Below are 17,872 nucleotides of genomic sequence, written 5' to 3'. Positions count from 1 at the left end.
AACAAATTGTACATTTCTGGGTTGATGTTTTTTTTTTCACGCTGTGTAAGAAATCATATTTTTGTACAGATTGTGGCAACACTGTGAATTTATCTGTGGTTTCATCAATGAAAGACAATAAAACTTTACTCAGGTAATTTGCTCCTGTGTCTTCTCTTGGGATTCCAGGAGGCTTGAAACAGATTGTGGACATTTTCACTAGTGTTTTACTTTCTCATGAATGGAATGGGAACTATTCTGTCAGATATGGTGAAACACTGTATTGAACCATTGCAGGTGACATTTGTGTCTGGGGTAGGCCTACCTGCTGTGGGATTTGTAAACCTAAATTAATCCATTAGACCATGAAAATGTTGGTGATGTTATGTTGAATCACAATGGAGAATATGCTTCATACCCTGCTGAGACCTAACTCTAACATCAGCATCTGAGAGGTCTTAGATCTGAAGCTGTTCTATCTGATGGGCGATACACATTTTTAATCAATTAATATCATGAATTAAAACCATTTTAATTATGACACCATTCTCTTTGATCATCAATAACAATGGTTAGGTAATAAACTATACTGTCTATATGTATGCAAGGCAAGTTTATTTGTATAGCACATTTCAGCAACAAGGCAATTCAAAGTGATTTACATGAGACATTAAAAGCATCAATGTAATTTAATGCAATGTATTGCTTTATAAATGTTCTTAGCCGGTAGACAAACATACTCCTGGAGCTTGCTCGATCGCCTTGTTGAGAGGGGTCAGGGAAGAATTTGTACAGCTCACTTATCTGGCCCCCGGGTGATTACTGTTTTTTTGCTTCCCTCTGGAATATGTAGAGAGTGGGTCGTATGCCCACCTCTCTTGTTCTCTGTAAAGCGCATTGTGTTGCCTCTGGGTATGAAATGTGCTATACAAATAAAGCTTTGATTGATTGATTGATCAAGACAAAGTGGTCAAGACATAAAAGGTCATATAAAACGAAATGCAATAAATGACACTTTTCTTTATCACATACTGAAACCTTCTCTCTCTCCACTCACTTACGTACAATGTCCTTCTGTATAGTTGCTCGCTGGCTTTTCACCAGTGCCTCAAACATCCTTTCTGAGCAAGGGACCACATCAGCTGTCAGTGGCCTACTGTTGTGTCACTAGGCACATCTTGCACCAAAAATCCAACTTCTCCATTTCCAACATTTCCTTCTTTCTCTTCCTCCCTCAAGACGTTCTACTAACATTCTCTTGTACTTTGCAGAACATTTAAACATGGAGAGCCTTATGTCATATTTCTCACATTTATATCAATGTTTGGTACCTTGGTGGCCTCAATGTAATCCTGCATGTCTTTGTTGTAGTGGTACAGTATCAACAGGTGGTTTTAATATCCACCAGTAGCTGACCGTTATTATTGTAGGTTTACATTCTACTTCACAACCCAGTACCTGGCTGGCACCTCTGTGTGTGTGTATGTCTGTGTGCGCCAGTGTTAATTTTGACAGCAAATTATGATTTTGTTTTAGTCATAGTCTATTGACTAAAATGCTATTTAGTCATATTTTAGTCATCTGACTTGATTTAGTTTTAGTCTAGTTTTTGTTGACTAAATATCATTACGATTTTAGTCGACAAAATCTACCATAGATTTAGACAACTCAAATTTAACAGGCTTAGTTCAATCAATCAATCAAGTTGGATTTATATAGCGCCCTTCATGAAACCCAGAGCACTTACAGAGTCCAGTATTCATTCAGACAGTCATACCGGTGGTGGTAAGCTACATCTGTAGCCACAGCTGCCCTGGGGCAGTCTGACAGAAGCGTGGCTGCTTCTGTCAGACAGTTTCATAATGAAGCATTCCTCTCCCCCAGTCTGATGCTAACTGTGTTTGTGCCTGATATAGCAAGCTATAACATTATCCTGTCAGCACTAGTTGGCTAGTCAGACTAGCTAACATCAGGCACAGGCTAGCTAACGTCACACCGGAGGAGAGGGGCTATGGCGGCGCCAGGTAGCTAACTGTTCGTGTCTTATCCATCTAGCTACAGTATAACATTAGACAGCAGCAGTAGTTGCTTAGCTAGCTTACCCAGACTAGCTAACGCTAGATACCCCCGCCAGCCGCCACAAGCATAGCCCCACTTGTTGCTAGCTAACCTGTGCCTAACATTAGCTAGCCACTAACGTTAGCGTTGCAATGATCAGACACTTCAGTTCTCGCCCGCCACAAACCTACGTGAAACACTGGTTTCTTTTAACTTGTATTTTATTTGAAGTATTTCAGAAACACACCAGCTTGGGTTTAGCTAATACAGTAACGTTAGCCGGGGGTGGGGGGGTGCTTACCTTCTCGTGAATTTCGGGATGACTGTTCTCCAAATGTCGCTTTAAGTTTGTTGTATTTTTGCTAGTCATTTTCACCCCACACGGTTTACAAATGGTTTTGTTTTCCTTTGCATCAAATATGAAGTTTATCCAGATGTCTGCTCTCCTCTTTCTCCCGGTGTGTGCGAACGTTGACAAAGACATTTCTGAACTGTGGTCATTTACTGAACAGTTCAGGCGCATTAGTCGTATGCTGTTAGTTGACTTCCCGCCGGCCGGTGTAGCAACGGTACTATTCAAATGTAGGCTAAATACACACAGGCTACCTGTAGGTTGCATCCAACTCGTTCTATTAATACATCCATGATCCAACTGCGCACATCCCGAACCTCGACATTCTGATTTGAACTTTTCCCATACGTCCCTCCATAACCATTTTAGTCTAGTTTTTATTTGTTGACGAAAATGTGAATAGATATAGTCATAGTTTTTGTCATCATACATTCATTTTTATTTAGTTATCGTCTCGTGACGATAACCCAAAAAATGTCGTTGACGAATAGTTTTCGTCATAGTTCTCGTCAACGAAATTAACAGTGGTGTGCGCGCTGTTTTTTGTGTGTCGGCTGTAAGCCAAGAAGAGGGAATCCTATTTGTCGCTCCTTCCCTCCCTCGCTGTTGTCGTTGTGCGATGTTGCCATTTTATATCAGGTAAGTTATTTTGACTACCTGGTTTCACTGGAATGTCTGGTTGAAATGTAGCCCTTCTCAGTCCCGTTGTCGCATTCCGCTCGCTCATGCCAGACAACAGTCCTTTGCTGGTCCATTCACTTTGCCGTCAAAATAAATTGGTGTCGGCCTAGTTAGGAGAGGCGCTCATATTTACGAGTGTCAGATAAACATGAAACTTCACTTACCTAAGCAAAAGTGTCTATTTTAACAAATGCTGGGTTGAAGCTTCAAAGCACCACCACCACCACCACAGAAGAAGACTACCTCATTGGTAGCGCTGAGGCTTCAAAACCCAGCATTTGTTAAAATAGATGTTAATTAATAATAAAATTAATGTTATGGAAGCTGCTGCTAGTTGTTGTGAGCCCATGAGCTTACTGGCTATCCTGCTCTCATTGTGCTGGATTAGCATTGGAAGCATTGGAACTGATGTGTCCAGGTGACAAGACCCATCTTTATTTATCAGACATTACCGTCCTACCAGTCCCGCACAGAAACAAGCCAGCCAACACACATAAGCCAGGCTTGACCTGGCCTGGTTTTTTTTTTTTTTTAAATGTTGTACAGATTTTTTTTTTGTGTAATGTGTAAAGGCGCTATTCTACTGTATACACAGGAACTGAATATACTCAGTTAATATCACCTGACTAACATGGTTAATAAAGTATTGTGTGAAATTCAGCTTTGAAGCGGCTTTATTTGTTGAGATGTGCAAATTGCATAATTTAGCAAAACTCCAGTGGACATTGAACAGCAGGATAACTCGTGCATTTTTCTCAGCTACACTATATATGTTTTATAATGTTGTTTAAATTCGTCTACTTTTCCGAATTTCAAAACATCAGACCACTGTCTTGCTCAGTCTACTCTGCACTTCTGAATTTCTGACACCGCCGAAGAGGAAATTGCTTAACTGCGACATGAGAGGGAAAGTTCTAATCTCGACTGACTGCCGTCACAGCAGTGTGGACGACTCGAGCGGTCTTCAAGTGAAATGGCACATTATAATCAGGAACCATTTTACAACCCGGTGAGCAATTATCTTAATACTAATATTAAACATAAGTCATAGGCTTAAATAGTCACGAGGTTTTGAACTATGCGAGGTTTGGATGTACGCCTCACAACTGGAAATGATCTAGGCTACGCTACTCGCTAACGGAGGTAGAGCGGCCGGTAAATTGGCCTACCTTTAGGATTACATACCACCTGTTATGCTATTATGTTTAATGGGTAGCGCATCCTGTCAGGTAGGAAATGTCTATCAGAATGTCCTACGACCTATGTTATTGTGCTGCATTCATGGGTAGCGCATCATGTCAGGTAGGAAATATAGACATTTCGACATTTCCTAACTTGACAGGATGTGCCACCAATGAATTAAGCACAATAATGGGTCGTAGGGCATTCTGATAGATATTCAAGTAGGAAATATATCCATCTATAGCAGGGGTCTCAAACTCAAATTGCCTTGGAGCCACTGCTGGTATTGCCATCTCATTGGAGGGCCACTTAAACGTTCAAGTACTACTACTGTAACCATAAGGAAGTGCAATATTTCTGAAAATGACATTTTTTATTTCCATAACTAGACTCACGAGTCAGTCTCTAAATGTTGTGAGACTATTCCATAACTAACAGCTTCATCATACAAATTCAAACAGTTTTCAAACTGTACATTTTTATATATTTTAACAGTTCAAATATTTTTTCCTTACTTTTATAATAAATAAAAAAAATCTTGAATAGCCTATTTGTACTTTATTCTATTTTATGTCCCTACTGTAAGCCTGCCCTGCACCTGTACTTGTATTTATTAAAGTTCAAGTTTGTTTCCATTTCTTTCCAGACAGTTGAATACAGTAGGCTATTCTATTTCTTGCCAGACACGTATCTTGAATAACCTACATCTGTAGTCTACTATTCTATTTCTTGCCAGACACTACTTGAATAGCATAGGCTACTGTAGCCTACATCTGTAGTCTACTATTCTATTTCTTGCCAGACACTACTTGAATAGCATAGGCTACTGTAGCCTACATCTGTAGGCTGCTATTCTATTTCTTGTTATCTTTAACGACTGCGACGTCAGCCCTCTCAGCTGCATGGCTCATTTTGTCATCTTGTCTCCCTACGACACTGTTCTCCATGTTTAGTAATGAATAACGCTTGACATTAGAACGGCTTTTTCTTGCATATCAGACAGGTAGCATTTCCATTGAACTCCACAAATTTACTGTATGTCCATCTTTCTTGAAACTGTACTAACGTTGGTTAACCACGAAAACAGCCTCGGTGGCAAGTTGCATTCATAGTTGCGTTCATAGTTCATAGTCGCGTGTGGATTGATTGCACCTGTGACTGTATGCAGCACGTTGGCAGCACTCACCTCGCGCGCTGCGCACAATAACAGCATTTCCCCCCACGTATGAGCGGCTAGAATCTCGCCTCTTCAACAAGGCTTGTGCCCCCCTCTGACAAAGGTTGTCAAAAATGGATATATATATTACTAAAATAATGTAGCCTACACTTAATTGGAGGATTGTCTGTCAAATATTGTCAGTTATTGATCTAAACAGAAATAAATATCTATTTTATTGATTTCTTCCATTTTAATCAATTGCTTATCAATTTTACATGAAAACCGAAGGATATATAATTGGTTCGATGATTTGGGTCAAATACTGGCAGTTATTAATCTTAACACAAATAAATATCTATTTTATTAATTTCTTGAATTTTAGTAAATTACTAATCAATTACTCACGAAAAACAAAAGTTGTCATAAATGGATAACATATATATTACTAGAATAATGTAAAATTGGTTTGAGATGTTTTTGTCAAATATTGGCAGATTTATTTCCTGACTATGATTTTACGTTTACCTCGGTCCCTAAAATGCCTAATGTGAATGCCTGTTGAATGTCCAATATGAAACAAACTTACATAACCATACAAATTTTGAATCTCTTGATTCGGTAACTTTTCAAGTTGGATATTTGGAATATTTTGCCCTGTCTCATTCAGATTAAAGTAACCAAGAGATTGAAAGTCCTGCACTCTATGCCTATATGGCTATGCATTGATGCCATTGTGTTTCAATCATTCATATTATGTTATTTCAATTCACCATCCATTCCTTTAGAAAATTCCTTTCACTGGTTCCATCCAAGGTGGCTTGCAGGAAGGGAAGACCATTACTGTTACTGGGCGAGTCTTGCCGAGTGCTAACAGGTGAGACTGGTGCTACTGCTGCCAGAGCTGGTAATTGATAGCCCAGAATTTCAACCTTTCACAATTTCCTCACTTGCCTTTTCAGTTTCTGTCTGTGTATTTATTAGGTTAGCCTGTATTTTGTGGGTATTCTAGGTTGAGTAGACCTATTTCATTGATTTCTCAGTGAGCACTTTAGAGTAGCGATTCTGATGTTTTTCAAGCAGATTATGCTACAAGGCATTTCATTTCTTTCTTCCTCATTGCAACAATGCACTTCAGTTGCTTGCTCAGTTCAGTGGTTCAACTTTTTCCCAATGTGTTTGTCAGGCTATTGCTTTATGAGGTCACTTCAGACAGCTAGGCTATAACATCCACATGATTTGACTCAGTTGTGATTGTCTATTGATAGACAAAAGACAAAGGCTGCAGTAGTCTAGCTCCAGATGTGACTTAGAGATTAGCATTCATGAGTGATGATACATGCAGCTGAGATTTCGACAGGAAGTTACTCTAGTCTTAGATAAATCACTTTCTTCGCACGTGTAACTGAACTGAATTGGTTAAACTCACTCCACCGACCTGCGCCATTGAATCACTAGTCGATCGTTGGCGTGTACCTGGCTAAAGCGATCTTTAGCCTACAGTCATGAGCGTTGCCAAGTCAAAGGACCTGAGATTGAACCCAGAGTGGGCAACTGAGGTTGTAAGCAATAGGCCTACTGAGTGAGGTTGTAAGTGATAGGTCTACTAACAGGTTGTAAGTGATAGGCCTACTGAGTGAGGTTGTAAGTGATAGGCCTACTGAGTGAGGTTGTAAGTGATAGGACTACTGACAGGTTATAAGCAATAGGCCTACTGACTGAGGTTGTAAGTGATAGGCCTCTGACAAGTAACGCAGTGATACTGGTGTCCTGTGTGTGTTTTGTGCCTGTCTCCCTCTTTCTTCTTCAGGTTCAATGTGAATCTGCAGTGTGGATCCAAACCTGGGGCAGACATCGCCTTCCACCTCAACCCTCGCTACGACAGTCACCCTGGATATGTGGTCACCAACACCTGCCAGGGATCTGTGTGGGGGAATGAGGAGCGGAAGCAGAATTCCCCTTTCATCTCTGGCTCCAGTTTCAGCATCGTGATCAGCATCCAGCATCATGCCTACCAGGTCATAGTCTTGCCTTTACACCTACTTCTGCTTCCTGCTTCCTGCTGACCATTTCCTTTTCCACGATTAGTCACAGGATTTCACTGGGGGATGAACCAGTGACCTGTGAACAAACAAAGCCTATTCTGAACTCCTGTCTCATTGTAACATATTAACATCACTCTCTCCCTGTTTATTTCAGTGGACTATAGACTTCATTCCAAAAGCATTGGCTGGAATATAAGGTGTAGCGCTTATTTCCAGACGACTTATCTCTGGCTATCCTGTAGACCTGACCGGCTAGCTCAGTCAGTAGAGAATCAGATTCAGGGCGTATTCACATATGTTAGTGCGCACCATTGATGCGCACCAAAAGCAAAAGTGATACATTGTTTTAATTTCTCAGCTACTGCGGTTCGCTTTCACACAGAACTTTCTTTACTCTGGTCCAAATGCAGCACCACAAGTCACATGAAAAGGCTCAGTGCTGTCATTGGTCAATATCTTTCTGGGGGCGGGTGCAAGAGCGTCATGAAAAGCTTTTTAGGTCAAACATGTGGGTGCACAAGGTAGTTGCGTTAGTCCGAGGTTGCGTGCTTTCACACCTTAACTGGTGCGCACAAGAATTCGGTTGAAGCCGCTCTGAGACCACCCCTTCTGGAGGGTCTCGGTGCAGCTGTTTTGGTGCGCACCTGAGTGCGTTTGCTGTGTTCACACAGGCCTAAACGAAGCGCTCTCGGGCCCAAAGCTCATTTGGTGCGCACTACCCTCCTACCTACCCTCCTACCTACCTTACTTCCTACCTACCTACCCTCCTACCCACCCTCCTACCTACCCTCCTACCTACCTACCCTCCTACCTACCTACCTACCCTCCTTCCTACCTACCTACCCTCCTACTCACCCTCCTACCTACCCTCCTAAACACCCTCCTACCTACCCACCCTCCTACCTACCCTCCTACCCACCCTCTTACCTACCTACCCTCCTACCCACCTACCCTCCTACCTACCTACCCTCCTACCCACCCTCCTACCTACCTACCCTCCTACCTACCCTCCTACCTACCTACCCTCCTACCCACCTTCCTACCTACCCTCCTACCTACCCTCCTACCTACCTACCCTCCTACCCACCTTCCTACCTACCTACCCTCCTACCTACCTACCCTCCTACCCACCCTCCTACCTACCCTCCTACCCACCCTCCTTCCTACCTACCCTCCTACCTACCTACAGTACCTCCCTCCCTCCCCACCTACCTAAATTGTCTTACACAGTATATAAACAGCAGAGTGGAGTGTTATAGCTCATCCCTGGCTCACTCCCCTCAAGTACACATGCTTGTCTAATTGTCATGCTCTCTGTCCCTCTCTTAGCTGAGTGTCAATGGGTTCCATTTCATGGAGTTCTGCCATCGCATCCCCTTCAGGGCAGTGGACAGCATCTCTGTGGGGGGTGAGGTGGAGGTGACCTCCATTGCCTTCCAAAACCCCGCAGTGAGTAAACACTTATCCCATCAATATCTTAAGATTCACATGCACTGGATGTCTCATTCTCACATATGCCCTATTGTAACTACATGGGGTTTTCTAGTTTCATTACAGCGCCATCATACTGTATGTGTAGAGAAATGTATTGAGATGGACATTTGCGTTGAAGTAGTTCTGATACCCGTTGGAGGACACCAACTAAATACTGTACATCTGTTATCACTCCAGCTTAGATAGATAGATACTTTAATGATCCCCTAGGGGGAAATTTGGCAAATTTAGCCCATCGAATCAACTTATCTGCTAGTTCTTATACCCGTTGGAGCCATCAGTAATTGGCCATTTAGTCCATTATATGCCTGTCTCCCCCACAGAACATAGTTGATATGTTGTGTTAGTCCCATCTGATGCTAGCTTGGTTGGTTACACTTTACAATAAGGGTCACAAAAAACATTAGTTAACTGTTAACTAATGCTTATTTAGGGTTAGGTTAGGTTACTAATGTTAATTAATACCTTAGTTAAGGTTAGGGTTAGGGTTAGGTGAGTTAACCTTAGTTAACATAAATAACATTAGTAAATGGTTAATAGAGACATTAGTTAACTGTTACTTAAAGGACAATGCTCGTTTTTGACAACCTGGACCTTATTTACGACATATTATAAGACGTTTGACTCACCGAGATCACTTTGGTGTAGTTCGGAGGCATGTAGAAGAAATTTAAAATCCAGCGCGAGCCAGTATATCCATGTTATGTCGGTGGTCGGGGCACTTAGAATGCAGTTTCTAAAAATCTATTTTCTGCCACGAAACGGTTGTTTTCATCAATCTGTCTTCATGACTCGCTAGTTGTGCTTACATAGAGCATAGGCCTGTGGTGGGTTTTCACATGCCTCTGTAATATGATCTTTAGAAACGTCTTTCGAAACGAAATAGCTTCCTCACACAGCGCGCAATCGTTGCTCCAGCACGCTGTGCGCATGCGTGCTGGAGCAAGTGAGGAAGCTATTTCGTTTCGAAAGACGTTTCTAAAGATCATGACAATGACAATGTCCGAGGAAAGTCCAGATAGAGAGACAGACAGACATGCTGAGAGCAGCCCGTTTATGTGTTAGATGCACAAAGTATTTGAATGTAAAAAAAAAAAGCTCCACATCTCTACTTTCTTTTCATCCTCAGGCATACTTTCCTCCGCAACCTGCTTATCCTGGATTCCCTGCCCAACCAGGGTTTCCAAGTCAACCAGGATTCCCACCTCAACCAGGGTTTCCAAGTCAACCAGGATTCCCACCTCAACCAGGGTTTCCAAGTCAACCAGGATTCCCACCTCAACCAGGGTTTCCAAGTCAACCAGGATTCCCACCTCAACCAGGGTTTCCGGTGCAGCCGGCATATGCAGCCCAGCAAGGTTATGTAAGTAGTACTAGATAAAAGGGACCCATGATTCACAAAAGCTGCTTCTTGCCTCTGATCAAAGCTTTTCCCTCTCTTTTCTGTCTGTGATTTGTAGAAGTACTCCTATCCACCCTGGATATAGTCCTAGTCAGGGCTGCACAATGCAGCCACAAAACAAAACCACATGGTCAGGAAAAGGTGAATCATAAGCTTAGCACACAGTTATGAAAGGCAAAAATACATAAGAAAACAATATTGAAAGGCATGACTTCACAAAGCAGGATGTCTTCTTCCTGTGTGGTCCTCTTCTTAGCGTAGTCTGTCCGGTGTGTAGTTCACTATTACTAACCTACCTTTCAGACTGCTTGCTTCTGTTTGCAAACATTTGGTGAGGAAACAAACGTTATGCTGAAAAAAGTTTAAAATAGTTATATATTAAAAAAAAAAAATCTAGAGTGAAAAGTCAGTTACACTAGACAGTGGCGGTGGATTTCCAAAAGCAAATGCGCCAATTTGGCGATATTTCGGATTTAAACACAAAGCTAATAGGGGACCTCATAACATTACTGAGGCAATCTGTAAACTAAAGCCATTTCTCCCTCTCCTTACTCTTATCATGTCACAGTGAAATATGACACCATTACTCTCTACTGAGGCTGAGACCCACTCTGTTGCAGAAGGGGAGCGAGTGACAGGAGCGCAGAGCAGACAGGGGGTCTCATCCCAAGCTTATATTTTACTAATTATATTTTACAATTTACCTTTTATTTGATGAAAGTGGGCGCTGATATGAGAAAATGAATAGATAGACTAAGTAGGATTCAAGGATTATTTCATTGTTAGGTCTACATCCAATATACAAGTAGCCATATGTTGGGTAAAATTGATGAGTAAAGTTATGTTTTGGCTCCTTATCAACAAGATACAAGATATTGTAATAATTAAAACAGTTCAATGTAGTACAGTAGCAATATAGTAAGAACATGGTGTGTGCAAAGTGTTTAAAGTGTATGTTAATGATAATGATTAATTAAGTTAATGATAAATAATAATTCAAGAAAATATACCGCTGGTATCGGATCGGTATCGGCAGATATCCAACTTCTGGTATCAGAATCGGATCAGAACTGAAAAAAGTGGATCGTTGCATCTCTACTCTCAACAACTCACCAGCTTTCTGAGCTGTACGGAAGAACTGACTTAACATTGTAGTATCTAGTAGTATCTGTTATTGTCGTCATCATCATGCTTTGATTAACAGAAATGTAATCATTTAAATCAATAAACACAACTCCTCTTTCCGGTTGCTTCCACAGGCTCCTCCTCCGTATGTTCCGCCAGCATCTTTTCTTAGATTGTTTTCCTTGCTTTTGGTTGAGACGTAACTAAGCAATTATATGAATGCTGAACTTTTACAAACATGTTGTTTATAAGGAAAAACATTTGAACTTGTCTTATTTGTATATTGTTTGTTGTTTCTCTCAGTTTATGGGTGTATTTCAGTTTCCAGCTGGGTTTGAACAGTCTGGGCAGGGGGCTCACTCCTAATATCTCATTTGCAGATTGTCCCTTACAAGAGGGTCATCAATGGTGGACTTTATCCTGGCAAAGCCATCACTATCCAGGGAATAGTTGGCCCCAACGCCACAAGGTCTGACTCTGTCTTGGTTCCAATTATACTAGTGTTATATACTGTAGATCAAGATTTAACCCTGAAAGTACAGTGACATTTTGAATATTAATTGGATTTTACCTATAATACTAGAAAGCGCAGTTTCTCAGCTTTCAGCAAGTGTTGGAGTGAGGAATTTTTTAGATTTGTTAGATATTTTTTTAATATTATTAAATATTTGTTAGATATTTTTTAAAATGTTGCCGGTGACGTGTTCGTATCAAAAAGGTTAAACAAAACATAGTAGAGAACTGTCTTTTGTGTAGAGGAATGTTATCACCTCAATAAACATAAATAAAACCTTAAAATGCTACGTCCCATTGCATGCGATTAGAAGTAAAGTACAGTACCACTGTGTTAGTGATTGGCAAAAGGCTTCCTGGTAGATGCCTGCCTGGTAGTACTTAACCCGTTATGGTTTACCAATATTGATGGCTTGGTTTACCCAGGTTCAATGTAAACCTGGGCTTTCTCACTGGGATTGCTCTGCACTACAACCCCCGTTGGGACGAGAACACAGTGGTGCGAAACTCCTGTATGGGACGGGGGGACTCCTGGGGGATGGAGGAGCGCAGTGATGGGATGCCCTTCCACAGAGGCCAGCCCTTCACGGTACCGGCTCACAACCTCTTAGAATGGATGAGTTTACATTGCCCATCTTCCTTAAAACAAAACAAAAAATGATGATTGGTTGGCACCAAGTCTTCCCTACAATGTCTCTCTACTGTATACCCTTCCCCTGAGGCATTTTGCTAGTCTGTACATTGTGATTATTAGCAAATCTGATAAATATTCCAGTTTATAATATGGCTTGTCTTGTCTTTTCAGCTGATGATTGTCTGCGAGGCTCAGTTCTTCAGGATCATGGTCAACGGGATGAAGACTAATTCTTTTAAACATCGCCACACCAATCTCAGTCAGATTGACATCCTGGAGGTCAACGGCGACATATCTTTGACCTCTGTAATGGTTTAGGTGCACATGTGGTTGACAGCTGTCTGGTGCATGAGCCCTTTGATATTTCAGTTTGGTAATAAACTGTAATAAAGTTTGCAGTGAAATTTAATGTTCACTTTCTGCTTCAAACTTTGTTTTATCTGGTGTGCATGCCACCAAGGACTGCATTGGGAGTAGGTGTGCTCAATCAGTGGCCAATCCATCAATTTGACTGGATATAGTCCTAGGGTTGGCCATTTTGGGCGGGGTTGCCAAAAGCGACATCTCTGGTTGGTGGAGTTCGCTGTTACCATGAAATGAGACGTCGTAGTCTATTTTCTTTTCCATTTGAAAGCTGAGGCGGACAGAAAGAGGACATAATTACAAAATAATGTCCAAAATGGTTTTTGAGACAAAATTCTGAGATGGAGATTTATTGAATGAGAACTTGTAGTAGCTGCATACAGTTCTCTTTAGAGTAATTATATATGATGCACTTTGCGCTTTCAGATTTCAAAAATCTGAAATCTGATACGCCTAGAACTGTCTACAGCATTTAATATGGTAGATCACCAGATCCTCCTCTTCATCCTCGAGGAGAAAGGCGCCACTGGCTCTGCACTCTCCCTGTTTGCATCCTACCTGACAGGCCGCTCCTACCAGGTGACATGGAGAGGGTCGATGTCGGAACCACATAGTCTGACTACAGGGTTTCCACAAGGGTCTGTTCTGGGTCCTCTTATTTTTTCCCCTCTACACTACATAGGTTCTGTCATTCACTTGCATGGCTTCTATCACTGCTAGCTGTGACACCAAGCTGGTCCTGTCATTTCCCCCTTCTGACACACAAGTGGAGACACGCATACAGTTAGCTGGGTGCTTGGCTGATATTTCAGAGTCGATTGCGACACGCCACCTGAGCTGCTGTTCCTTCTATTTTTAGTTTGACATAAAGACATTCATTCATTCATTCATTCATTCATTCATTCATTCATTCATTCATTCATTCATTCATCAGTTTGCTACTCTTGCACTTTGGTTTTAGCACTAGATTATGCTAGTACAGTAGGCTACTTGTTTATAAAGGAGATGCACCAGTTCTGGTGAGTAGTAGCCTAGTACATTGACTTCCTCCGTTAAATGTATTAAGCGTCTGCTAAATGACTGTAATGTAATGTAATTTGCTCTGCCGGACAACATCACATGGTGAGAGCTTATGTTTTCAATCGCGCATGTTCGTTCGTTACTTAGCAGGATTAGGCAAAAAAAAACATACCGATTTTCACGAAACTGGTCAGCATGGGCCAACTTAGAACCCAACAATTTTGGAGTGGATCCGAATCACTGGGCGGAGATACAAATTAAAACAAAACTTGCCTGCCCATTTTTGTGTGTCTGTAAGCCAGCGCACCTAGGATAGCGTTTTGTCCGATTATCACTCCCTCCCTCCGGTCAATGTTGACCTACATTTCTCTGTTGGCACCACAAGAGGCAGTAGTCCCAGCACACCAAAATAAGGAATCACACCAAAATCAAATTGCTGATCTCCACTGCACAAGTAGAGTAGTGGAGAAAGCAATGGACTCCCACGCAGGAGATCAGGGTTCAAGGCCCCAATGGGGATGATTTTATGGGACTATACCCTAAACCTCCACATGTTCATCCTTTCACTCCAACCTTTACCCCTTGCCTTATACTGTAGTTCAGATCCTGTCCCAACCCCGACCCTTATTCTAACCCCAACCAACACTAGGCTGTAAGCCAGCGCACCTAGTTTTGGAAGTACGGGAAGGATTCCATAGGAACAAAACCAGCAACACTGCTTTCTGACACGAACAACGGACAAATAACCATCAGTGAATATCCCAGTGAATATCCCAATCTAATTCATTTAGGCTATCTATCTCGCCCATGAGGACTAATTGAGACATTTACTGAAAGCTGAAATAAACTGCAAATGATCTTTAGGCTAACATTTAAAGGTATAATTAGTAGGATTTGTCAGTTGTTTTATAAACACAACATTCAAACTTCGCCCCTCCTATATCACAATATAACTTTTTTCACAATATGATTATCATGGCAAAAAATATCACTATAACGATATTATCGCGATATCTATAGCAATCATTAAAAAGAGTGATTAGAGTAGAGTGCCTTTACATACATTTATTTCTTCTCAAAAAACATGAAGTCAATGAGAAAGCAGGCTCCCACCAGCGCAGCCTTGACCTTCACATCCAGGTCCATGGGAAAGGAGATTACAAAATGATCTGCATCTGTGTAGGCTTTCTGGATGAACCCAGACCACTGCTTGCTGATTCGGCCAACCACCATGGACTCATCCAGAGACATCACCTCAAATTTGACGTCTTCACAGCAACTGCATGCTACCAGTGGTCCCTTGATCCTAAGCTGAGGCTCCCTCTTCTCGTTCAGTACGAGGAATTTGGGCAGGTAAGGGTGCCACTCCTGTGTTATGTACCCTATAGGATTACCTGGGGGACTCTCCACTGTCAGCTCTTGCAGGCAGCAAGGGCAGCAGCATGAACTGCACCTCAGGGGGCGTGTCACTCTCAACACTTCCTGTCCCAGGTTGTCCTGGAGATGAAGGGTGAAAGGTCGGGCTGGCCCGCAGAACTGCAGTGTGAAGCAGTCGTTCTCCTCTGCCACATAAAACACCTGCTGCCCAAAACTGTTCTTCACTGTGTAGGCATTGCTGGTCTCCCAGCCCAGTAACACCTCAGCCATGTGAAACTGCTGATGGATGAGGAGCTGGTCGACCTGGGTCAGGTATTCCAGCCCAGGAGGGCAGCCAAGGGGTCTGTTGGGGGCAGGCAATATCGTAGGGGCCTGAGGGGGCATGCAGCCCGGGGGGAGAGGCCCTGTGTTCATTGGTGCAGGGTAGATGACATTATGACCACACAGCATCTCTGAGGTCCTTGAAAACTGGACGGAGGTCTGTCCTGGCAACGCTGTAAGCTCTGGGATTCTCCACTGAGCTACTGAAACAACCAGACATAAGACAAACAAGATTAATAGAAATTAATGTTTTCACAGAAAGTGTAAACATGCCCTCAGTACAAAAACACAAGGGAAATGGAAAGATATGATAAGATGAGGCTATGCCTATATGAAAAGCCTCTACTTCTTTCAGGCTTATTAGCATTTGGCAGGACAGGACACGTTTCGAACCCATCTTGACCAAGAGAAGGACTCCTAATAGAGACATTTCCTGAAAACTTTAAAATAAACTGCAAATGATCTCTAGGCTAACATTTAAATGTATAATTAGTAGGATTTGTCAGTTGTTTTGTAAATACAACATTCAAACTTCGCCCCACCTCCCTGCTCCTTCCCAGCAACTCCCCCTGACCGCGGTTGCCAAGTCAGACAGATTTTCAAAAGAGTAGGCAAGGTTTAAATGTCAGGGGTAGTAACACACCACAAACCACACGCACACAGTAGTGGCAGTACACGATCAATAATCTTTATTAAACAGTTAGTCATAAAACAGGACAAACACTTCCTAGGTAATTCATGAAGGAAATCACCAGAAGGGCACAAGGAAACTCCTACTCCTAGGCTGGGGCCTTATTGCCAGCTGCCGTCACACCACACTGCAAACGTGCACTACACACACACACATAAGATGGCCAACCCCCCCCCCCCCCGTGTACGCCCGCAGTAAGACAAGACAGATCAACTCCTGTCTCTCTCTTTTTATAGAGTCCCAACACAAGGTGTCAGCCACATGGCTGTGGACAATCAAGTCATTGTTGTTCAGCAACAGCCACACACTGTATGCGAGTCAGTGATTGCGCAATCAATTAGTTCCCCTTCAGATCCCCTCCCGTTCATGTCTATCACAATAACACCAAAAAGCTCAATTGATCCACAAACACAGATAGGCTTTTCTCCCATAGCACAAAGCCAGCGCGCACTACAGTAGTCCACTTTAGTTCGAATGATCTTCGCCAGGAAAAGCCATTCAAAGCAGACTAAATAAAGTTCACTCCATTCGCCTTATTCACTTCAGCTGCCATATTGGTCAGTCTGACGTAATTGGTGGTGCGGATGCGGAAGTGCCCGTCGACTTCAATGTTAAAAGTTCACTGTAAAAACACCACTTCAAGAACCAAAATAGTCAAAATAACAGGCTGAATACACTAACGGGGTTACAAACTCAACGTTTGGAAATACATGGAGGTGAATGAGCCATAGTTAGCCGTCAGCTGCATTCACTCGCCCAGAAACGTCCCTACTAATGAACAACAAAATACAGCCAGACAGAGGGGCCTCTGCAGATAAACACACATTCACACATTCTCGTGAGGCCTAGCCTACATGATTGAGAGGATTATTTTATTTTTTTAGGAAAATCACACTAAGCCCCAAACGCACTGGAAGAGTCAATTGACGTGCTTCATTTGACTCGCCTCATTTGACGCTCATGACTAATCTAGTTGAATTAGTCTCAAAGTAATATGGAAAAGAGTAAAAAAGTGTTACACTTGACCCCACTCTCCCCTGATCCGGAGGCCCGTAGAAGAAATGTAAAATCCAGCGCTAGCCAAGTATATCCGTAATGGCGGCGGACGGGGCACCGAGAATGCAGCTTCTAAAAAATGTATTCTGCCGAGAAACGGTTGTTTTCATCAATCTATTTGTATGGATCGCTAGTTGTGCTTCCATATAGCGAGGGTTGTGGTTTTCACGCCTCTGTAATATGACTTCTTTAGTTTCCCCACTTGCTCCAGCACGCATGCGCACAGCGCACAGACTGGCGGCTACACTCGCGGCTCACATTCTCTACGCTACGATCGGCTTGTGGTGCCTGGAATATTGTGTGCAATATGGCTGAATATTTATCAGATTTTGAGGATATAGAAGATGACTTAGAATATGATGGAAGCCCATCGTTATTTCAGTGACTTACCTTATGATTTTACAGGTATGATCCGTGGTCAAA

The 17,872-nt window shown here is 42.3% G+C and overlaps 2 protein-coding genes across 2 annotated transcripts; one reads left to right on the top strand and one right to left on the bottom strand.

Annotated features, from left to right (window-relative positions):
* Positions 1 to 3,904: 3,904 nt before the first annotated feature.
* lgals9l3 (lectin, galactoside-binding, soluble, 9 (galectin 9)-like 3) lies at positions 3,905 to 12,981 on the top strand. The gene is made up of 8 exons (XM_084440940.1): positions 3,905 to 4,079; positions 6,197 to 6,285; positions 7,219 to 7,426; positions 8,783 to 8,902; positions 10,077 to 10,310; positions 11,855 to 11,943; positions 12,414 to 12,576; positions 12,793 to 12,981. Exons 1-8 carry the CDS (start codon positions 4,044 to 4,046, stop codon positions 12,937 to 12,939), a joined length of 1,086 nt encoding a protein of 361 aa, XP_084297066.1. The 5' UTR covers positions 3,905 to 4,043; the 3' UTR covers positions 12,940 to 12,981.
* Positions 12,982 to 15,069: 2,088 nt separating this feature from the next.
* LOC311326619 (phospholipid scramblase 1-like) lies at positions 15,070 to 15,831 on the bottom strand (the record flags this gene model as incomplete). Its single annotated transcript, XM_084459554.1, has 1 exon — positions 15,070 to 15,831. The coding sequence occupies one exon, from the start codon at positions 15,829 to 15,831 to the stop codon at positions 15,070 to 15,072; it is 762 nt and encodes a 253-aa protein (XP_084315680.1).
* Between the last annotated feature and the right edge of the window lie 2,041 nt (positions 15,832 to 17,872).

This window comes from Borostomias antarcticus (genome assembly GCF_949987555.1).
Source record: "Borostomias antarcticus genome assembly, chromosome: 1".
Lineage (NCBI taxonomy): Eukaryota > Metazoa > Chordata > Actinopteri > Stomiiformes > Stomiidae > Borostomias > Borostomias antarcticus.
The sequence above is the reverse complement of the archived record's forward strand: the minus strand, read 5'-3'. Positions and strand labels throughout refer to the sequence as shown.